Source organism: Oncorhynchus keta, chromosome 14, assembly GCF_023373465.1.
Source record: "Oncorhynchus keta strain PuntledgeMale-10-30-2019 chromosome 14, Oket_V2, whole genome shotgun sequence".
In the NCBI taxonomy this organism is placed as follows: Eukaryota; Metazoa; Chordata; class Actinopteri; order Salmoniformes; family Salmonidae; genus Oncorhynchus; species Oncorhynchus keta.
This window is the reverse complement of record NC_068434.1, coordinates 34,328,992-34,352,297: the sequence shown is the minus strand read 5'-3', so window position 1 is coordinate 34,352,297 and position 23,306 is coordinate 34,328,992. Positions and strand designations below refer to the sequence as shown.

Genomic DNA, 23,306 nt, shown 5'->3' with positions numbered 1-23,306 from the left:
AACAAACTTAATTTCAATTTACTTGACCTTTTGTCCGCCAATTTTGTCCCTATGTCGGATCTAATCTGATACAAAATATCCACAGAGAAGTGTTATCAACCCGACCTTCAGTACGCTGGTCTGTATAGCGTTTCTATTTACGATTTTTATTTTCAATACTGATGCAATTCGCACAAATAGTGGACCACTTCCCATAAATGTGCTTCGGTCCACATATTTGGTTATTATTTACATATTGTGCATCACGTGCAATGCATCAAGAGATCTAAAATATAAGAGACAGAACCTACCAGCGCCCTAAAAAGTAGGGTAAAACAACACCTTCTTGTGGAAACCCTGTCTCCACATCCTACCACCAAAAGGACTAACAGCAGGTATGCCTACAACTGGTAAAGTGTAAATATAATTTAATCCAACCTTCTGGTTTGTGTTTTAAGGGTGACTTCGGTAATGGTAACAGTCTGATATTTTGGAAAGGTACCAGATTACATGACGTTTTGAATTTTGCATAGAATCTGGGTGTGTGTTCACTTGCCAGGCTCTACCTTGGACAACGGTGAACAACTGCAGCCCGCAATTCACGGTATTCCTGCATCTGCAGGAACCTCCCCCCCTCGAGCATCCCATTGGTTCCTGCATGAACGCCCCCCTCCCTCCGAGCACATCTTCATGCTTGTATGACACTTTTGAATGTGGGTCAAAAGGGAAATAAAAGTATTATCTGAGTTTTTTCACCGGTAGACAGTGTCCTTCGATCCCGTCTGCTGAACACCTACTCTCACGGTTGTAAGGGCACAATACAGTGTTGCACCCGCCTTCCATGTACCGTTGTCCTCAGGACTAACTGGCTAAGGTAGCACTCAGTTTCCTTCGCACCCTCCTGCTTAACACCTTCCCTTGCCATATTTAACAGAACTGTGGGAAAACAGTGCCCGACAGGCAGGGGCAAAGGATACTCTACCGGTGTGTACTAACTATAGCTATCTACGTTGTTGCCCCCGCCTCTTCTGTGGGGTTTATATGCGGTTGGGATTAAACGTTATGGTGCATTATCGTCATTGACTGTATTGGAGCCCTCCTGCCTATGTACTGGATTCATTACTTCTATTGGTACATTTAAGTTAACTCAGCAAAAAAAGAAACGTTCTCACTGTCAACTGCGTTTATTTTCAGAAAACTTAACATGTGTAAATATGTGTATGAACATAAGATTCAACAACTGAGATGTAAAATGAACAAGTTCCACAGACATGTGACTAACAGAAATGGAATAATGTGTCCCTGAACAAAGGAGGGCCAAAATCAAAAGCAACAGTCAGTGTCTGGTGTGGCCACCAGCTGCATTAAGTACTGCAGTGCATCTCCTCCTCATGGACTGCACCAGATTTGCCAGTTCTTGCTGTGAGATGTTACCCCACTCTTCCACCAAGGCACCTGCAAGTTCCAGGACATTTCTGGTGGGGAATGGCCCTGGCCCTAGCCCTCACCCTCCGATCCAACAGGTCCCAGACGTGCTCAATGGAACACTGACATTCCTGTCTTGCAGGAAATAATGCACAGAATGAGCAGTATGGCTGGTGGCATTGTCATGCTGGAGGGTCATGTCAGGATGAGCCTGCAGAAGGGGTACCACATGAAGGAGGAGGATGTCTTTCCTGTAACACACAGCGTTGAGACTGCCTGCAATGACAACAAACTCAGTCCAATGATGCTGTGACACACCGCCCCAGACCATAATGGACCCTACACCTCCAAATCGATCCCGCTCCAGAGTGCAGGCCTCGGTGTAACGCTCATTCCTTCGACGATAAACGTGAATCCGACCATCACCAATGGTGAGACAAAACCGCGACTCCTCAGTGAAGAGCACTTTTGCCAGTCCTGTCTGGTTCAGCAACAGTGAGTTTGTGCCCATAGGCGACGTTGTTGCTGGTGATGTCTAGTGAGGACCTGCCTTACAACAGGCCTACAAGCCCTCAGTCCAGCCTCTCGCAGTCTATTGTGGACAGTCTGAGCACTGATGGAGGGATTGTGCGTTCCTGGTGTAACTCGGGCAGTTGTTGTTGCCATCCTGTACCTGTCCCGCAGGTATGATGTTCAGATGTACCGATCCTGTGCAGGTGTTGTTACACGTGGTCTGCCACTGCGAGGACGATCAGCTGTCTGTCCTGTCTCCCTGTAGCTCTGTCTTAGGCGTCTCACAGTACAGACATTGCAATTTATTACCCTGGCCACATCTGCATGCCACCTTGCAGCATGCCTAAGGCACGTTCACGCAGATGAGCAGGGACCCTGGGCATCTTTCTTTTGGTGTCCCTCAGAGTCAGTAGAAAGGCCTCTTTAGTGTCCTAAATTTTCATAACTTTGACCTTAATTGCCTACTGTCTGTAAGCTGTTTGTGTCTTAACGATCATTCTACAGGTGCATGTTCATTAATTGTTCATGGCTCATTGAACAAGCATGGGAAACCGTGTTTAAACACTTTACAATGAAGATCTGTGAAGATATTTGGATTTTTATGAATTATCTTTGAAGGACAGGGTCCTGAAAAAGGTACGTTTCTTTTTTTTTGCTGAATTTATAAAGAGGGGTTCCTACAGGTGCAGGAATGCCCACATGCAGGAACGCCCCGAATTACGGGCTGCAGTTGCACCCTTCGCACCTTGGAAAGCTCTCACTGACTGTTACCAGGCAGAGAAAGTTCCAACATGGCAGCAACGGGGGACGCAGATGAGACTCAGTTGCAAGACATGGAGGAAGAGGCAGTGATGGAAAATGAAATGGATTCAGGTGAAGAGGAGGGTTTGGGAATTGAAAATTCCGACGATGAAATAGACAATTCATCAGAAGACGAAAAAGAGAATGAAGCCGAAATTCAGCGTTTGGAGGAGCAGGTACGTTAGCAAATTTAGCTATCTAAGCTAACTTACTCTAGCTTTGTTTGAGAAATTCATGGAAACCAAGCTAGCCATTTATCTAACGTTTGTCAACAACGTTGTCGGTTACATTGATTTGAAAGCAATCCACATCAAATAGCAAGTTGGCTTGTTTGTAGACTTGCACCGCTCACATTGAAAGTAACGAAAGCTCGCTAGCATGCTACTATTAGCCAGCTAGCTTCTTTGGAGTAACGTTGACTACGTAACGTTACCATACTAGCTAATGTTGACTCATAACTTGCTAGCATGTTACCTAGCCACAATAATATAATACTTACGAATTTAATACATATCAAATACTGATTTCTAGGCAGTTAGTTAGCAAGTTACATTGGCGTTAGCAAGATAGGCAACAAATCCATGCTTCTGCGAAGTTGATTTCCCCAACGACAACGTGCTTGCAGCAGCTGTAAACACGCGCCCTTTTTTGCGAGCTGCAGCTAGGAAGGTAGCTAACTAAACAGTCACCAACAAAATTGAACAGTACTTGGTTGATTTCACAATCTTACTACACAATTAAGTGGAGTCCTGTTTAGTTAGTTACGTTGTGTGTTTGTTTGCTTACCAAAGACACTTTGTAAATGCACCCCAGTGGTTGTTGGTCTGACTCTATACTCTAACTTTCAGCTGTCCATCAATGCTTTTGATTACAACTGTCATGTGGACCTCATAAAACTCCTGAGGCAGGAGGGGGAGCTGCCTCGGCTGCGTAAGGCAAGGCAGAAGATGAGTGAGCTCTTCCCACTCACTGAAGGTTGGTTGGTGTCTGGTGGCCTCTGGAGATGTGGTGTTGCAGACAGCTTTGTGCATTACTACTTCTATGATTGAGCTGAAGTGCTACGTGCAGTAGACTGGATTACATCTAACGTGCTGACCACATCACCTGCGTCACATGAGCGAGTATTGCAAAATAAATGTACACACGTTATTCAATCATTGCACAAGCATCTGCGTAGCCAGGCGCTGAAATGTAACTTGGTTCTATTTGTGACTGCTTGACACAATGCAAGGGCCGCCCATTCCATTTCCTCATAGGTTTTTAGAAGCATATACTGTTGATTGAAAGATGAGCTGAGGTCCACACTCCAGTCCAGTTGGTGGTGGTAATGCACCTTAAAGTTGGTTGCCAACCTCCATATAAAGTCAGAAGAAGAAGAAACCCGAAAGAAGTTTCTAGTAATCTTTAACTCGATTTACACTTTTGTTTGTGGATTAATTGTCGGAGTAGAGGAACTTGTGCATTTCAGGTAAAATAACAGCTCAATGTTTATATCCCATAACAAATCAGCCAGCAACAGCAAGCTAGCTAAATTGCCATAAATTGTTTTGTTTTTTTCAACCTGTCCCCAAATTAATATAGTTGGTTCAGAGTTCTTTTTGATATTTCAACCTGCGTGTCCTGATCGCATATGGAGTGGGTGGACAAAAATCAACATGTGCGCGATGGCGTATGCGCGCGCCAGGTCTAGTCAGCATTTGAGACTTGTTGAAAATAGTTCTGCAGCTCCTTTTGTTGTGATTTGATTGGCCTTTTATGGATGATGATTTAATCATTTGGAACAAGGTTTACAGTTTCAACACATTCCTGTTGAAAGTTGTGATGGTTTCATTGTTTTGAACATACTGAATGTTTTTGTGAACTGTATGCAAAGCTGACTTGTCCTCCTGCAGAGATTTGGCTGGACTGGCTCAAGGATGAGATCCACCTAACAGAAGAGGAGCCGAACCGGGAGAAAGTCTATGAGCTCTTTGAGACGGCTATGAAAGATTATATCTGTGAGTTCTGCCCCAACTCATTGGCTTGTGTTACGATTCTATGTGATGTTATTGTAAACTAAACATTGCAATTCTTGTGTGGCCTTCAGGCCCTGAAATCTGGCTGGAATATGCCCAATACTCTATCGGGGGCATGGGACTGCCTGGTGGGATGGAGAAGGTGAGGTCCATCTTCGAGAGAGCCCTGACAGCTGTGGGGCTGCACATGACCAAGGGGGCGACAGTGTGGGAGGCCTACAGGGAGTTTGAGAACGCCATACTGGCAACAGTTCAGGTGAGCTACCCTGAAGAATAATGATCTCAAATAGCTGCAACATGCTACTCATTTCTCTATACCTCCCCATGTCTTTATTTCTTAGGGTGTTTTGTAGGGCTCGGAATTGCTATACATTATTATCACAATACTTATGTGCCGATATGTATTGCGGTTCTCACAATTCTATATGTATTGCAATTCGATACTGTGATTTGATGTTCCAAACATATTGCTGACCATATGTCTGCTGCAGAAGGACAAGAGAGCCATGAGAAAACGAGTTTTGATCAGTCATGGAAATAAAAGTGCCCGAAAAACAAATTGCCTCCCTATTGGAAAAGAAGATGGAGAACACGCTATGAAGGAGAAATACTTGTGTTTTGGTGCACGTACAGCAAACTAGCGCAATAATTATTGCGATATTGTCAATACGATATGATGATTTATCTCCTAAAATTATATGCCGATATGTAACTTTCAATTTTCCCAATCACTAGTGTTTTGTATAAGAACATTTGCCAAATGAATGATGGTACGTTTTCCTTATATCTGAGTATTAGGCAGAAACAAAAACGTATGATTTGAACTCAATCTGATATTACACAAACCAGTCTCTTTGCTGGATTTTGAATCCGTTTTCTCTACCTGCTTTCTCCTCAGCCGCCCCCTGGCAGCGTTCCCACCCGCGAGCAGCAGGAGCTTCTGAACGCTCAGCTCGAGCGCATCCACACTCTGTTCCGCCGCCAGCTGTCCATCCCCTTAATGGGTAAGGCTCTTCCTGCTCGTCTCTGGGGGTGGTGCTGTACAGAGGGGAGGAGATTCGGTTGGATGTAATAGCATGTCCTTAAGAGTCCATCATGGCAGACTTGGGAAGTACCCGTTGCAAAGACCTTTTCAGGACAGATGTGGAGAGCCAGTGCAATGTCAGGAGAGTTGTGGTGTGGTGCTTTCTCTTACCATGTGGCTTTTGAAAGACTAAACAGAAGTTTACAGAGAAAGCACTCATCCTCACCAGGCCCAGTAATGTGGTCCCTGACCAACCTTTCATCTAAGTGCAGAACTGGCCAAGAGATAAATGGTCTGGCATTGTCTGCTGCCTTTTTTGATACGGCTGAACGGCCACCGGAGGCATTTCTGGAACGGCTAAACCCATCTCCCTCTTCTATGACCTGTGCCAACGCTCAGTGTATAATCCCTCCTAATCTATGGCCTGTCATCAGTCAGTGTTTTGTACCCCCACAAGATGATGGCACAAAGAAAAAGAAAACCGGTGAAGCATTTACATGGCTGTGTGTTATTAGTCAAATGTGGAAGAACGCGAATATTTCAAAATCCAATATCCCAATAAATGAGATTTGGAACTATTGGTGTGTCTCCATTCAAGTCATTGTAATAAATGCACAGGATGCTTTTTATATAATCACCTTCATTCTTAGCTACACTTAGAATGTGGCTGGCTGTTGTATGCATATTCAGGGTTGAGTGTGAAAGGTTTTTCATAATGATAACTGTGCTCTTTTGCAGACATGGACGGAACATATGCAGAGTATGAGGAGTGGTCTGACCAGGGGGTGTCTGATACAGTCTCCCAGAAGTACAAGGGGGCCCTGCAAGAAATGGAGAAGAGCAAGCCTTATGAGGAGACTCTGGTACTTACCTAGATTGTATTCTAGTCTGGACATTTGTACCATACTGTTTGTTTTAGAAGGATTTTAAGCATTCAATTTGATTACACTGCCTAGAAAGTAGCAGTAGATTAGTAGTAAAGTTATGTATCATTTTTAGTATTATGTGCTTAAGCAAAGGTCTTGCTTTTTTATGTGTGTGAAATCTCTGGACTCTGAGTCTTTATTCTAGACATGGTTGTCTGCTCAATGCCCTTAACATGCCAACATTTGTGTTGCAGATGATAGCTGAGCCACCCAAGCTGGCAGAGTATCAGACCTACATTGACTATGAGCAAAAGGAGGGTGACCCAGCACGGATCCAGATCATCTTTGAGCGGGCATTATCAGAAAACTGCCTGGTACCAGACATGTGGGCAAAGTACACCAAATACCTGGTGAGTGCCACCCCCCCCCCATTTTAATTACTCACAGCCAGCCGTCTCCCTCTCCCCAGCAGCTCATGAAATGTATTCATGGGCCTTTGAATATCTTTAATGGGATGGTAATTAGATGCTGCGATAGCAAACACAGACAGAGTAATTCATCAGAGCCTTGTCGTTTCACTAGTTTGAAGGCAAAAACTACTTTTAATCATATGGTTCCTAACCTGTAATCCATTATTAGGCTGTCTTTAAGAAGCCCAGTTTTGGCACTTTCTGTGTCTCACAACTATAGAATTTAAGGAAATAAAGAAAGCCATCAAGGTATCTATATGCTGTGGAAGTGCTGTGATTAAATCTAGTCGTCTCCTGCATATACTCAGGGAATTGGTTACATTGGATGTGTGATTTAACTGAATTATATGCTTCCACACATTAATCAAATCATGACACTGCCTAATGGAGTTTGGCAGTATATTATTCCTGGTGCAGTGTTGTGTTGCAGGTGTAGGTCTTTTCACATCTACAGAGGTGTGGAATATCAGTAGCTGCCGTAGTGAAACATTTCTGCTATCCAATGGTTGCACCTATCTAACAAAAACATGTCCTTAATATCACCCAGGTATGACTTACAGAAGATTTGCTGTCTTTGAGTTCCTTGTCAATAGCAGCGTTACCCAAGCAGAGCGTTACCCAAGGGAACAACTACTAGAAAGCTCAGAGCGAGTGACGTTTGAAACGCTATTAGCGCGCGCTAACTAGCTAGCCATTTCACTTCGGTTACACCAGCCTCATCTCGGGAGTTGATAGGCTTGAAATCATAAACAGCGCAATGCTTGACGCACAATGAAGAGCTGCTGGCAAAACGCACAAAAGTGCTGTTTGAATGAATGTTTACGCGCCTGCTTCTGCCTACCACCGCTCAGTCAGATACTTGTATGCTCAGTCAGATTATATGCAACGCAGGACAGCTAGATAATATCTAGTAATATCATCAAACATGTGTAGTTAACTAGTGATTAGGATTGATAGTTTTTTAAAAGATACGTTTAATGCTAGCTAGCAACTTACCTTGGCTTACCGCGTTCGAGTAACAGGCAGTCTCCTTGTGGATTGCAATGAGAGAGAGGCAGGTTGTTATTGGGTTGGACTTGTTAACTGTAAGTTTGCAAGATTGGATCCCCCGAGCTGACAAGGTGAAAATGTCATTCTGCCCCTGAACAAGGCAGTTATCCCACCGTTCCTAGGCCGTCATTGAAAATAAGAATGTGTCCGATTTCCGATTGTTATGAAAGCTTGAAATCGCCCTAATTAATCGGCCATTCCGATTAATCGATCGACCTCTAATGCGGATACTCTACTGTATCGAATTGCTGTTGCCTCAGGACCGCCAACTGAAGATCAAAGACCTGGTCCTGTCCTCTCACGACCGTGCGGTCAGGAACTGCCCCTGGACCATGGGCCTGTGGAAGAACTACCTGCTGGCCCTGGAGAGGCATGGGGCTGACCACCACACTATCTCAGGTAACCACTGGACCACAGGAGGGTCATGGTGGCAACACTAATATCTGTCATACGTGGAGTGGATGTAAACAAAGATTGTAAACAAAGAAGACATTTGTTTAATGTATATTTCAATGAAAATAGGTGAACTTGGTTACAGGAGTTGTTTTGCCCATGAGACTGTGGAATTATGAAGATCATCTCTTTCCCTCCACAGATGTTTTTGAAAGGGCCCTGAATGCTGGTTTCATACAAGCCACAGATTACGTGAATATCTGGGAAGCGTACCTTGATTACCTGAGGCGGCGCGTCGATTTCAGTAAAGGTGAAAGCACCTTAACATTGGGTAATGCAAAGTAACATAAGTAATAAAATCTTATTAGTGGAGTCAAGTGTATACATGAAAGAAGTCCTCTATTGATAATGGCATTATGCATTTCCAGAGTCGAGCAGAGAGCTGGAGGAGCTGCGGGCAGCCTTCACCCGGTCCCTGGACTATATGAAACAAGATGTGGAAGAGAGTAAGTGGACCTGCAGCCTGTGTACTGTTCATCTGTCTTTGTGTGTTTGTGTTGTAGACTCACCACCATGTCTTGCTCCTTTTTTAAGGGTTTAGTGAAAGTGGAGACCCCTCTTGTACTATCATGCAGGTCTGGGCAAAGATAGAGGTAAGGGTGAAGATTATGACACACTAGTCTTGTGTTCACTTGCTTCTATCAGTGCAAAAACAGCATCTATACAAATTAGAATGTGATTTTTAAACCACCTCTTTCCTGTCTTTGACCAGGCCTTGCATTGTAAGAACATGCAGAAGGCCAGAGAACTGTGGGACAGCATCATGACAAAAGGGAACGCCAAATTCGCCAACATGTGGTTGGAGTACTATAACCTGGAGAGGTCAGTGAGGTCACTCTTTAGTCGTCACCTATAAACTGCTGTTTTCAAGGTTAGAGATATTGATTTATTAGTGACAAATCTGATGCTGATTTTGTGTGTGATGTTTTCTGACTCTGCAGGTCGTACGGAGATGCTCTCCACTGCAGGAAAGCCCTCCACAGGGCCGTCCAGTGTACCTCCGACTACCCAGAGCATGTGTGCGAGGTCCTGCTCACCTTTGAGAGAGTTGAGGGTAAGTCAACGTGATGGAAATGTCATGAATGAGGCGATTTGATATTTTTATTTTATTTATTTTTGACCTTTATTTAACCAGGTAGGCTAGTTGAGAACAAGTTCTCATTTGCGTCCTGGCCAAGATAAAGCATAGCAGTGTGAACAGACAACACAGAGTTACACATGGAGTAAACAATTAACAAGTCAATAACACAGTAGAAATAAAAGGGGAGTCTATATACATTGTGTGCAAAAGGCATGAGGAGGTAGGCGAATAATTACAATTTTGCAGATTTACACTGGAGTGATCAATGATCAGATGGTCATGTACAGGTAGAGAGAGATATTGGTGTGCAAAAGAGCAGAAAAGTAAATAAATAAAAACAGTATGAGGATGAGGTAGGTAAAAATGGGTGGGCTATTTACCGATAGACTATGTACAGCTGCAGCGATCGGTTAGCTGCTCAGATAGCAGATGTTTGAAGTTGGTGAGGGAGATAAAAGTCTCCAACTTCAGCAATTTTTGCAATTCGTTCCAGTCACAGGCAGCAGAGAACTTGAACGAAAGGCGGCCAAATGAGGTGTTGGCTTTGGATTAAGCTGGTCTGAGTTGCACTGGGCTATGGCCCGTCACGTGACCACAAAAGCCGGTGAGGGAAGTGCGAATTTGCCGTCTTTGTGCCTCTTGGTTATTATTATTATTATTATATTGTAAAATAAGGCAGCATGATGCATTATTCAGAAACAAACATCTATTTTCCATTAAAATATATTCAAGAATTTTCAAACTAGCTTTCATTGGGAAGGCAGAAAGCGTTTTTATCAAAACAATCACTTTAGAATGTGAAAACAGAATCCTACTCATTACTCCACGTACTTAACTTGTGTCACTTTTGTTCTGTGCCGACTTCGCCGTCGGCCATAGCGGGGCACCTAGGTCAGGCCCGGGAGGCAGCCTGGTTCCAAAATGAATGCAATCTCTTTTCACCAGTGCAAACTCTCACCAACCATGAGCTTAACCAAATCCCCTCAATAAGTGGACAGGTATCTGGAGTGTCAGTTGATGGGCTGGATTGGCTGATTTGTTGAAAACAGCACTGTATTGGTAACCCTTAGTCTGAGAGTAAGGTGAATGTTTCATTGCAGTTTGTTCTATGTAACCTCCAGGTTCTCTGGAGGACTGGGATGCAGCGGTGCAGAAGACTGAGACGCGGCTGAACAGAGTCTATGAGCAGAGGGCCAAGGTAGGACGACACAGCTGCTAGTCATGCCTGTGGACGTAGTGTCTTCAGAAAGTATTCATACCCCTGGACTTCTTCCACATTTTGTTGGTGCACAGCCTGAATTCTAAATTGATTTATTTTTTCACCCATCTACACACATAATGACAGTGAAATCATGTTTTGTTTTTTGGGGCAAATTTATTGAAAATGAAATACAGAAATATCTCATTTACATAAGTATTCACACCCCTGGGGCAATACTTTGTACAAGCACCTTTGGTAGCGATTACAGATGTATTGATACATCATCCAAAGTCTAATTAATAACTTCACCATGCTAAAGGGGATATTCAATGCTTTTAAAAATATTTACCCATCTACCAATAGGTGCCCTTTGCGGGGCATTGGAAAACCTCCCTAGTCTTTGGTTGAATCTGTGTTTAAAATGCACTGCTTGACTGAGGGACCTTACAGATCATTAATGATATGTATGGGGTACAGAGATGAGGTAGTCATTCAGAAAGCATGTTAAACACTTATTGCACACAACTTATTATGTGACTTGTTAATCAGTTCAGGAGTAAAAATGTGCTTTAGGTTTGCCATAAGAGGTTGCATACATGACTCTTTTCCATGTATTTTTTGGTAAACATTTCAAAAAGCTAAACCCCACTTAATGGGGCATTGTGTGTAAACCAGTGACACAAAACATCTCCATTTATAAATTCAGGCTGTAATACAGGCCTGGGAAACTCCAGTTGTCGGGAGCCTGATTGGTGTCACACTTTCTCCATCCCTAGCAAACACAGCTGATTAATCCAAATGCATTCTAAACAGAAGATCATGATTAGTTTATTATTGGATTCAGGTGTGTTAGCTGGGGCAAAACTGTGACACCAATCAGGTTCCTGAGGACTGGAACTGTCAGGTTCATAACGTCATCCCTGTCCCTCTCAGGTGACAGACAAAGAGGCCCATGTAGCTCGACAGGTGGAGGAGAAGACTGAACAGCGGCGGAGGGCCAAGGCAGACAAGAAGAACCAGAAGAAGGGCCAGAGAGGCAGCAGGCCTGGAGAGAAGCGGAAGGCAGAGGACAAGGATTACGAGGATGAGTGGGGAGAGGAATCGGGTAAGGAGAAGCATGAAGATCATACCTTTATTTAACATAGGATTATTATTGCTTGGTCTCCACTTATGCTAATAAAGTGGCATGTATAGAAGTCATCCTGTGTGTTTGCGCAATCTTTGTGTCACCTCTGTGCAACAGAGCAACCTCCAAAGAGGCACAGAAGGGAGGGCGACCAAGGCTTCAGGGGGGGATGTGGTGGTGCTGAGGAGTTCATGGGGACAGAGAGTGGGCTGTTTGGGAGGAGAGCCCCCCCTGGCCGCAGACAGGAACCCCCTGGTACTAAGAGGGGCCAGCAGGTGGCGCCAGCCACCGTATGGAAGACCCAGGAAGACGACCCCGAGCTACGCAAGGATGACTGCAGTGTGTTTATCAGTAACCTGGCCTTCACCATGGAGGATCCAGAGAAGAGGCTGAAGAAGTTGTTTGAGCCCTGTGGTCCTGTCCAGTCAGTGCGCCCCGTCTATGCTGCCAAGGGCTTCAGAGGGTACTGCTACGTACAGTTTGAGGGCAAGGCGTCTGTGGTCGAGGCCCTGAAGATGGACCGGCAAGAGGTGGAAGGCAGGCCCATGTTCGTATCACCCTGTGTGGATAAAAACAAGAACCCTGATTTTAAGGTAAGAGACCCACATCTGTTAGTTTGCATTTAGAGGTGAATGAATGGAATTGTGGTTCACCATGTGGCTAGTAAGTAACTTAATTTCTCTTCCTCTAGGTGTTTAAGTACAACACAAACCTAGAGAAACACAAGATCTTTATCTCGGGCCTGCCCTTTTCCTGCACCAAGGAGCAGCTAGAGGAGCTGTGCAAGGTTCATGGCACCATTAAAGACATCCGCTTGGTCACCAACCGCTCAGGCAAACCCAAGGTAAGGCATAACGCTGGTAGGTAGGGTTATTCCTTTCTCTATCAAGATGTTAAGAATAGTCTGTTTAAGAACAAATTATTTACAGTGATGGCCTACCCCGGCCAAACCCTAACCTGGATGACGCTGTGCGAATTGTTCACCGCCTTATGGGACTCCCAATCACGGCCAGTTGTGATACAGCCTGAAATCGAACCAGGGTCTGTAGTGACGCCTCTAGCACTGATATGCAGTGCCTTAAGACCGCTGCGCCACTCTGGAACCCCAACTAGGGGTGTGAACATTTTAAACGTTAAAAGGTTTAAATGAAATTGGTGTCCTTAACATTAAGAAAAAGCACTTTTTTTTTGTAGATGCAGGAAGTGAACAGTATAGTAGGTACATTTCCACAGAGTGTTTTAAGCGCAAGGCTCAACTTTTCAGTTGTTTTGGTGTATTGGCTACCACCACCTGGTGAACAGCATGAAGTGAACGCGTGCACAGATACTGTATGACAGTGAAGTGTTGCATCTCGCTAATCTCAATATTCTAACCTGTTCATGGATGATAGGCCCTGCTTTACTGAAGTTGGGAGTCGATGTGCAACGAGTCAATTATTTTGGAGTTGACTCTCCACCACTACGTCATGAAGTTGGAAAAATGGCAGAGAAAGGCAAGCGACAGCAGCCTCCTCCGAAATTAAATAAAATGTCATGTGAATTGAGGTGCAATGCTTAACCTTCTGAAAGGGACACACCGGGAGAACCAAACCATTGCTGGCGGCAGCACAGCTGCAATGTAAATTCACGTGGTTTTAATGGACAACTGATTTCAACCAATTCCGTTTCAATGTTAAATGTTCTATTTGTCATATTACTAATCCAAACAGATCGTTTGAATCTATAATGTAAAAGCTCCATTGACACATTGGTCATTAGATTTTGCTGGTCTAATGTGCTACTGTGTGGTGTCTGCAGGGTCTGGCGTACGTGGAGTTTGGGGATGAGGCTCAGGCCTCCCAGGCCGTGCTGAAGTTGGATGGCACCGTACTACAGGAACACACACTCTCTGTTGCCATTAGCAACCCGCCTCGCAGAAACACTGCCGACAAGCCTGGCTTCAGCAGACCCGTGGGAGCCATGATGCCCCGGTCTATGGTCTATGGATCGTAAGTTGCCCAACGATCGGGGAATAATGTATTCTTCACACACACTGGCACCTAAAACATATTAATAGACAAAGATATTTCCCTTAACATGGTACTCATTCCTATCAGCCCATTTGTTTATCTAACTCATAAGACATAAACTGCTTTTTGAAACTGCTATTCTCACCCACTAAAGCGATGTGAAACAATAACTTGAATTTGAGAGGTCTGATTTCCTTCGGATTTGTTTTTCAGGAGGGGAAAAGGGCGCACCCAGCTCTCATTACTCCCTCGTTCACTACATCGGCAGACTGGATCAGAAAGTAAAGCAGAGAATGGGACTGCACCTAAACCCACAGGGGGCGCATCTGGAGATGCTGGGATTGAAGCACAAGCCAAGCCCTTGTCTAATTCAGACTTTGCTAAAATGCTTTTCAAAAAGTGAAAATAATAAAACCTGCCTTTGTATGGAAAGCCATCTTGTGTCCTTGAGGAGAAGAGATGGCAGATATTGTGCTGTACATTTTTGACTCTCCTTTATTCCACACCAATGGCCCCCATCTTCCTTGTCACTTTCTGTAAGAAAGCCTTAATCTCCCTGGCTCAACTGGCCCCAGACTCCATATTACTACATCCTTGTGAACAAGTGTGAGTGCCTATTTTAATTACCAATTTCAGTTTGTTTTTAATTGGGAAAGGTGTTTTATAGAAGACGTATCATATGTCTGTATGTAAATAATACTTATCGTGTGTTCTGTTTTGGAAAGGGATATAAAAAAAATACAAAACCAGCTTGTGACTCATGTTTTAAAAGGTATATGCAAGAGCTTGACATTGATGTATGTGTAAATATGTATTTACAACAATGAAAGATTTTTTTGTGTGTTAAGTTTCCTTAAGGTGTCAACATACCACTCTTTTTTTTTGTTTGCCCTACATGCAACAATATTTGTTCCCACGCAGTGAATGACTAATGCTTCGCTTTACAGAATATTACCTAAAACTGCAGTTGTACAAATAATTAATTTGCATATGCACTGGCCAGAAATCATTCCTCACCAGTTCTGTGCTCACATTTAGACTAGTTTAAGTCTTTTCCAATAAAAACATAATCCTTTATTATTCCCTTACTGGGACTTCTTTGGTGGCACTGTAATGTAAGGTTGTCTGACTCACTAAAACCCATCATGTTTAGGCTGTCTTACCTGAAAGGTTAGAAGGGAATACTTTAAAAAAATGTATTCTCATTTATTCCTGAGATTGTTTCCAATTTGCTCATTCAATACCTTAGACAGGAATGAGCTGGGTAGGGAATGAACTGACAGTTTGGAGAAGCACTAAAGGGCCTTGGCTTTTGTCATCTCATTCTAACCAGTCCTGTCCACAAGTGAATCAACCATTGTTGGGAGAAAGAATCTATGCAGCGGTTTTGATTGCAAGAGCCCTCCATGTCCACATATTGTAGGCAGATTTGATAAGTTCAATAAATTACATCGTGGGAATGTAAATGTTTGAACTCAATTCCTAAATCTCATTTGCCTTTCGAATGAATGTGGTCATTAACAATTCTGTCGACCAGTAATCCTGTTTGGATGAGTGGGGAACGTCATGTGTGTTCAGAATTAACACACTCCAAGTGATTGGCCATAGTTTTGTAATGCATTTGAATGTTTGAGAATTATTAGCTATATCTAGCGACGTTCTATCACCACAGTGGCTTAATCTAGTTAGAGACTACAAACATTTGAGCTTTAGAAGTTGCTTTCTGTTTGTCCAATATATAATGTACATTGTGTAGTAATTTTGAAATCATTGTCATGGTGTTCACATTTTTCTATTACGAGAATGCGAATGTAAACTAGAACTAGCTTATTTTTTAGTTACAAAATTGTCAGCGCAACCCTGTGAGATTGAACTTGTTTTACTTTTGTTCAGTGATTCTTTTATTTATTGCTTGTTCCAAGTTTTACACTTGTGATTTGAGTCTTGTAAAAATGTCGTCTTGTGGTTTTGTTGCCATTTCTGACCTTAAGTTGTTTATTAAAGCAATTCAAATAATGTTGAGTTTTGAAACTAAGCAAATCACATTTAGGGCCGAAATGGTCCTAATTACATTAAAATAAACGATTAAATACATGGCAGTGCTTCAGTGAAATAGCAGACAGTATGACCCAGATGAGCTACTGTATAGTATAGTACATTGATTCAAACCATGTTCTCAAAATGACAAGACAGAATAACACGACTGTTGGCCTGCCTATCGCCTGACCACAGAACATTTTACATGTTGAATCGACACACCGCAAGTGATCTACTGTGCACTGTATTTCTTAAGGGGGACAATTCAAAGCAGAATCCCAACTCAATCATCTCAGACATGTACACATACTGTAACACCTTCAGTTAATGTAACACATTCACTCATCAAAATAACTCAGATGAATAGAAAGCAAATTCACAATTATAGGCCTAAATGTCCTTCAGAACCGACACTAAAAACAATGAGTAGCTTTGGCAAGAGTATGAAACAGGTCCATTTGTGTCTGTGCACCAACAAGTTCATGACCCTTATGTTTATTCAATGTTAGAAACATGTGACCCTTATTGTCCCTTTACGTACAACAATCTGCAGCTGAAAACATGTTTTCTATTCAAAACACATACGTAATAATTAGTTCAAACGGCTGCACCTCTACCTGGTATGAGGAAACAAACCATGAGATATGAGAATATTAATTTCTGTAAAGATGCGTTCTCCCAGTAAAAACGTTCAAGGTCATGCTATCATTGACACAGAGCTGCTCTTTATCCATAAATCAACTGACATATCTTTACACTTAGAGCAATATTAACCCCAAACTGGCAAATCTAAATAAAGAGAAATACAAAGCCAAACAGTCATGCGCCACTCACTCCCGTCCCCTCACTGTTGTGGACAGGGATGGTTTGTTTGCAGTCGGGACAGGCTTGGTGGCGGCTGGAGCCAGGCAGCCCCACACTGTGCTCATTGGTGGCGATTAGCAGGGTATCCAGGGTGATCTCTATGCATTTGGCTATGAAGCGGACATCACCCTTGTTGGCTGTGTCCAGAGCAGTGTAGTACTCTGAACTTTGCGTACAGTGATGGGTGGGTAGCGTGCCTGCATGAGCACCAGGTTCATTAGCAGCCGTGACGTGCACCCGTTTCCGTCCACAAAGGGGTGCACATACACCAGCTTGTAATGGGTGAGCGCTGCGGATTCCACAGGGTGCAGCTGCAGGGCCTCTGGGTTGAGCCACTGCACCAGCTCCTGTGGGTGGGGTGAGATGTGGTGGCCTATAAAAACCTGGCTGGTACGCAGCCACCCACCCTCTACAGGGTCTATGTAGCCCAGCACACGCCGGTGGATCTCCAGGATGTAATTGACAGTGAGGGACAGCAGCATGGTGTTAATGTACTTCATGGCTGCGTCCACACCAATGACCTCATTCTGTTCTTGGAGGCTCTTGCCGGGCCCGGCGTAGCGAGTCTCAATGATGTGGCGGATCTCAGACAGAGTGAGTGTGTTGCCCTCTGTAGCCACGGTGTGGTAGATGTGGTAATAGTAGGTTTCCTCCCTGACACGTCTAAGGGCAGAGTTACCCTTGGGGATGGACGTCAATAACCCCAAAGTGGCGTTGGTCGATCTCCTCCACCAGGGGGAGTGTGCGGTCACTGCTAACCAGGGCCCTCTCGTTGCATGGTGAGATGGCCAGGGCCTTGGTATATAGGTGGTCTGCTTGGACAACATCCTTCTCCTCCTCCAGAATGGTCCCCAGCTCTGTCAAAGCTTCCACAGTCCAGGTTCATGTTGAGCGCATGCACCAGCAGCTTGTGGGCCTTTTCCCTCTTCCCCTGCTTCTTCATCTGACAGCCTGTTGCAGCGCTTCCTTGGCCTCCAGCTGGGTCTCTGCAATCCACACACACACATATATTACATAACCAGGCTGTGCTGTTAAAGAAGTGTATTGAAGGGATACTTTGGGATTTTGGCAATTAATTTTGGGCCCTTATCTACTTCCCCAGACAGATGAATTCATGCATACCATTTGTATGCCTGCATGCACTATGAAGTAAGTTAAAGTTAGTTAGGAATTGCACTAACGCTAGTTGGCAACTTCCTTCAAACTGCACGCAGAGACATAAAAATTGTATCCACAAATTAATCTGGCTGTGGGGAAATAAACTCAGGAAAAAAAAGAAACATCCTCACTGTCAACTGCTTTATTTTCAGCAAACTTAATCTTGTGTTCATACAATTATGTACACATGTTCAAAAACAGACAAAGTTCCAGATATGTGACTAACAGAAATTGAATAATGTGTTCCTGGGGGGGGTCAAAATCAAAAGTAACAGTCAGTATCTGGTGTGGCCACCTGCAGCATTAAGTACTGCAGTGCATCTTGTCGTGGAAATTTCAAGGTTATGTTATAATGCTTGTATTGTATTATAATGGTTGTTTTATTCGACAGAATAGAGTGTTCTGTTAACTATTGTGTGTGTGTTCTACTGAGGATGGACCTCTGTGAGATAACACTGACAGAGGAGATTTACGATGTCTTTGGGTGATAAAACCTAAAGAGCATTCCAGATAACATGAGGTAATGTTTTTGTGCTATACCGTACCAGGGTGAGATGGTTACAATTTGGAGTAGGAGGATTAGACACTTGTCTATACAATGAAAACTGTTGACACAGCAGTTGCTGTGTGCTATGTATTATAGATACATTTCATACAAATCTTAACCTTGTGACCATTCTATGCATCTGTTGTTCGTCATCAAGGTTGAGAGGGGTGCATCTTTGCTATTAAAAGATCTCAGTAGCCATTGTGTGGTCACTTTCAATGGTTCATTAGAAATGCTGCATCATTGAAAGTCATTGCTATTGCAAAAGCTCTTATTATTAAAGATGTAGTTTAAGTATAACTCTGACTCGTGTGTTAAGTTTAACTCTCCTCGTTTGATAATACAGAAATTAACCACCACAATCTCCTCCTCATGGACTGCACCAGATTTGCCAGTTCTTGCGCCAGGATTTGATCTTGTGCCTATGCTGGTGTCTGATCCCAAATCCCCATCCCTACCTGCTGAGCTACCCGTTCAGGTGCTATAAAAAAATCAAATAAAAATTGAAAGATAAAAATCAAATCAATCAAATTTGGAAATAAGGTGTCCTGTAGAGGTCAGTGTTTGAAAGAAACTTTGCATTGAAGAACGCACCGGCACCACTGCGAAATCAGTGGGATCTCGCATTTTGCAACAAGGTTAGAAAAAGCACCAAAACGAAGCTTCGGACGTCATTGATCACATGGTATCGTTACTTTGAAACTATCCATTAGAGGTCGACCGATTAATCGGAATGGCCGATTAATTAGGGCCGATTTCAAGTGTTCATAACAATCGAAAATCGGTCATTTTTGACACCGATTTTGCAGATTTATTTTTTACACCTTCATTTAACTAGGCAAGTCAGTTAAGAACACATTCTTATTTTCATTCACGGCCTAGATGGGTTAACTGCCTCGTTCAGGGGAAGAACGACAGATTTTCACCTTGTCAGCTCGGGGGATTGCGAGAGGGACGGAAGCTATACTGTTACACTGGCAATACTAAAGTGCCTATAAGAACATCCAATAGTCAAAGGTTAGTGAAATACAAATGGTATAGAGAGAAATAGTCCTATAATTCCTATGATAACTACAACCTAAAACTTCCTAACTGGGAATATTGAAGAATCATGTTAAAAGGAATCACCAGCTTTCATATGTTCTCATGTTCTGAGCAAGGAACTTAAACGTTAGATTTCTTACATCGCACATATTGCACTTTTACTTTCTTCTCCAACACCTTGTTTTTGCATTATTTAAACCAAATTGAACATGTTTCATTATTTATTTGCAGCTGAATTTATTTTATTGATGTATTATATTAAGTTAAAATAAGTGTTCATTCAGTATTGTTGTAATTGTCATTATTACAAATAAATAAAAAACGGCCAATTAATCGGTATCGGCTTTTTTGGTCCTCCAAAAATCGGTATCGGTGTTGAAAAATCATAATCGGTCGACCTCTACTATCCATTTATGCTTTGAAACGAACTGCCTATGCTTATCGAAACTCAGCATTTAGAAAGTTAGAAATTCAATGTAGCCAGTGTTTAAAAGAAAACTATTTGAAATATATATTTTTATCTATATGGATATCGATCATGTGCCTCCACAAGATAGACTCACTGCTGCACTACAGTCTGAGCCACCTGTCAGGTGAGAAATAGAGAAGAATATCTAGACTAAGTCTGTAAATAGTGTCCAGCAGAGGTCAATATTTTGGAAGCCATAGCAGGAGCCACTGAATGAGGGATCAAATAAAGCTTTGTATGTCATTTATCAAGTGGTAACTGCTTCTCACATTTGCTTTGAATTAAACGTTTTCAACTTACTTTTACATAAAGAAAACACGTTGGATTCATAAGCTTTTTAATTTAAACACTTTTTGAAAAAGAAAACAATTCTAAATACTCTCAAGATTAGATTAGATACTAGTGTGCTACGATTTCAGGATAGCTTCCTTTGCTGTATCAATAAAAATAATTTAGCCGTGCGAGGCCCCCGCCATTTTCCGTTTGTGGTATAATAAATAAAAAAATCCCCATCAAAATCTGTTTAAGCTAGCAATATCTGTTTCTTTGCATGGGCTGTGTCTCAATCCACCACATCCGCACACATATCAAACCCCTCAAAAATGCTAACCTCTCCTGTTATTGTAATGTGACAGGTTAGCATGTCTTACTCATTATTTACAATTAATTTAGAGCTCTCCGTAATCATGGTAGCATCCGTATTAATGTAGAAGTGTTCTTATCTGTTCTTATTTATAATAAAAGTGACAATACATTATTTACAATTGGGGACAAAATAATCTGAAACAACCAAAACAAAAAGCAAACGTCTCCAACAAGTTTGTAGAGTCACAAGCTAGATGTAATCATTGCATGCAAGAAATATGGGACCAAACACTAAACTTTTGACTACTTTAAATACACATACAAGTACATTTATCCCAATACTTTCAGTCCCCTAAAATGTGGGGACTATGTACAAAAAGTGCTGTAATTTCTAAACAGTTCACCCAATACAGTCGGACCTCAGTCATTGTTTCATTTCAAATCCAAAGTGCTGGAGTACAGAGCCAAAACAGAAAGTGCTACTGTCCCAATACCTTGTACCCCCTGCACATCGACTCAGTACTGGTACCCCATGTATATAGCCAAGTTATCGTTACTTGTTGCGTATTTATTCCTTCAATTATCTTTTTTTCCTCTCTTCTCTGCATTGTTGGGAAGGACCTGTAAGTAATCATTTCACTGTTAGTCTACACCTACTGTTAATGAAGCATATGACAAATACAATTTGATTTGATTTAGTGCTTTGAAAACCACATCGGAGCTCCAGTATCAATCTTCCCACCACTACCCCCACCCTCACTCCATAAATGAATTAGCCCTATTACTTGACAACTGTGTTTTATTTTGAACAGTGTACTACCACCGACCAATGTTTTTAGTTCTTACAACCAGAAGTATAATATATTAATGATAACTTCACACATACCTATACTGGGCTTGGCCCTTAGGGGCAGGAGATTGAGGGCTGTGAAGGGGACAGTGAGGCTGGTGGACTAGACAGCGGGGCGCTGAAGTTTACCCCATAGCTAGCAGTGAAACTGGGCACTGCACTGGTCCTCCATCCCCACCAACGGCATCAACAGCGCCACCAGAGAGCACAGGAGCAGGCAGAGCAGCAGTTCCCATCCGCCAAGGAGACGGCCACTTCTGTAACGCCACCACACCGTTAATGCAGCCATCATCACTGATGATGGTATCCTCCATTCTCAAGTGACACATTCCCCATCTATTCCAGTTGGGCTAGCCGAGTAACAGCTGTGTAGGAAAGAGGCAGAATCAGGAGCAGTTCACACAAAAATCAGTGGTGGAAAAATGTCCAGTTGTCATACTTGAGTTAAAGTAAAGATACATTAATAGAAAAATCACTCAAGTAGAGGTGAAAGTCACTCAGGAAAATACTACTTGAGTAAAAGTATTCATTTTAAATATACTTAAGTATCAAAAGTAAATGCAATTGCAAAAACAGACTTAATTATTTGTACTTTTAAAATATCTGAGTCTGCCAGATCAGAGGCAGTAGGGATGACCAGGGATGTTGCCTTGATAAGCTTGCGAATTGGACCCTTTTCTTGTCCTGCTTAGTATTCAAAATGTAACGAGTACTTTTGGCTGTCAAGGAAAATGTATTAAATGATTTTCTTTAGGAATGTTGTGAAGTAAAAGTACAGATACCCCCCAAAACTACTTAAGTAGTACTTTGAAGGATTTTCACTTAAGTACTTTACGCCACTGCACAAAATGTATGATCGTTTCATTTTTGATAACTGTGTCAGTTGTGTGCATGTCAAAAGAAAAACTTCGGGAGGCATTCTTTAACGTTAAACATAGTTTCCTAAGATGTGTTCAAATGAGTAGATAAATAATGAATTCAACCAACTAGTGGCTATATGGCTAAATATAAATATATTATATATTAAGGGAAACGTAAAGTAAGAATTTAACATACACTGCTCAAAAAAATAAAGGGAACACTTAAACAACACAATGTAACTCCAAGTCAATCACACTTCTGTGAAATCAAACTGTCCACTTAGGAAGCAACACTGATTGACAATAAATTTCACATGCTGTTGTGCAAATGGAATAGACAACAGGTGGAAATTATAGGCAATTAGCAAGACAACCTCAATAAAGGAGTGGTTCTGCAGGTGGTGACTAAATCAAATCAAATCAAATCAAATCAAATTTTATTTGTCACATACACATGGTTAGCAGATGTTAATGCGAGTGTAGCGAAATGCTTGTGCTTCTAGTTCCGACAATGCAGTGATAACCAACAAGTAATCTAACTAACAATTCCAAAACTACTGTCTTATACATAGTGTAAGGGGATAAGGAATATGTACATAAGGATATATGAATGAGTGATGGTACAGAGCAGCATACAGTAGATGGTATCGAGTACAGTATATACATTTGAGATGAGTATGTAGACAAAGTAAACAAAGTGGCATAGTTAAAGTGGCTAGTGATACATGTATTACATAAGGATGCAGTCGATGATGTAGAGTACAGTATATACGTATGCATATGAGATGAATAATGTAGGGTAAGTAACATTATATAAGGTAGCATTGTTTAAAGTGGCTAGTGATATATTTACATCATTTCCCATCAATTCCCATTATT

At 42.3% G+C, this 23,306-nt stretch overlaps 1 protein-coding gene and 1 pseudogene across 2 annotated transcripts; one reads left to right on the top strand and one right to left on the bottom strand.

Annotated features, from left to right (window-relative positions):
- The first annotated feature begins 2,608 nt into the window (after window positions 1-2,608).
- On the top strand, window positions 2,609-15,928 carry LOC118393276 (squamous cell carcinoma antigen recognized by T-cells 3-like). Of its 2 annotated transcripts, none has more exons than XM_035785810.2 (19): window positions 2,609-2,894; window positions 3,567-3,693; window positions 4,611-4,715; window positions 4,805-4,989; window positions 5,632-5,737; window positions 6,496-6,620; window positions 6,878-7,033; window positions 8,404-8,542; window positions 8,739-8,846; window positions 8,965-9,042; window positions 9,131-9,189; window positions 9,309-9,418; window positions 9,538-9,650; window positions 10,799-10,875; window positions 11,812-11,983; window positions 12,122-12,597; window positions 12,696-12,848; window positions 13,802-13,992; window positions 14,227-15,928. In XM_035785810.2, exons 1-19 carry the CDS (start codon window positions 2,709-2,711, stop codon window positions 14,414-14,416), a joined length of 2,856 nt encoding a protein of 951 aa, XP_035641703.1. In that variant the 5' UTR covers window positions 2,609-2,708; the 3' UTR covers window positions 14,417-15,928. The 2 variants fall into 2 exon arrangements, with proteins under 2 accessions (XP_035641703.1, XP_035641702.1); XM_035785809.2 differs by having other exon boundaries at window positions 2,610-2,894; window positions 8,739-8,867.
- A 941-nt stretch (window positions 15,929-16,869) lies between these two features.
- On the bottom strand, window positions 16,870-21,926 carry LOC118394066 (protein adenylyltransferase FICD-like; annotated as a pseudogene).
- Between the last annotated feature and the right edge of the window lie 1,380 nt (window positions 21,927-23,306).

Excerpts from the sequence above, each read along its gene's own strand:
- LOC118393276 (XM_035785809.2), top strand. The coding sequence starts at position 2,709 with ATGGCAGCAACGGGGGACGCAGATGAGACTCAGTTGCAAGACATGGAG. Across the intron at positions 9,043-9,130 it reads GAAACAAGATGTGGAAGAGA|GGTTTAGTGAAAGTGGAGAC; the intron begins GTAAGTGGACCT and ends TCCTTTTTTAAG. Across the intron at positions 13,993-14,226 it reads CGGTCTATGGTCTATGGATC|GAGGGGAAAAGGGCGCACCC; the intron begins GTAAGTTGCCCA and ends TTTGTTTTTCAG.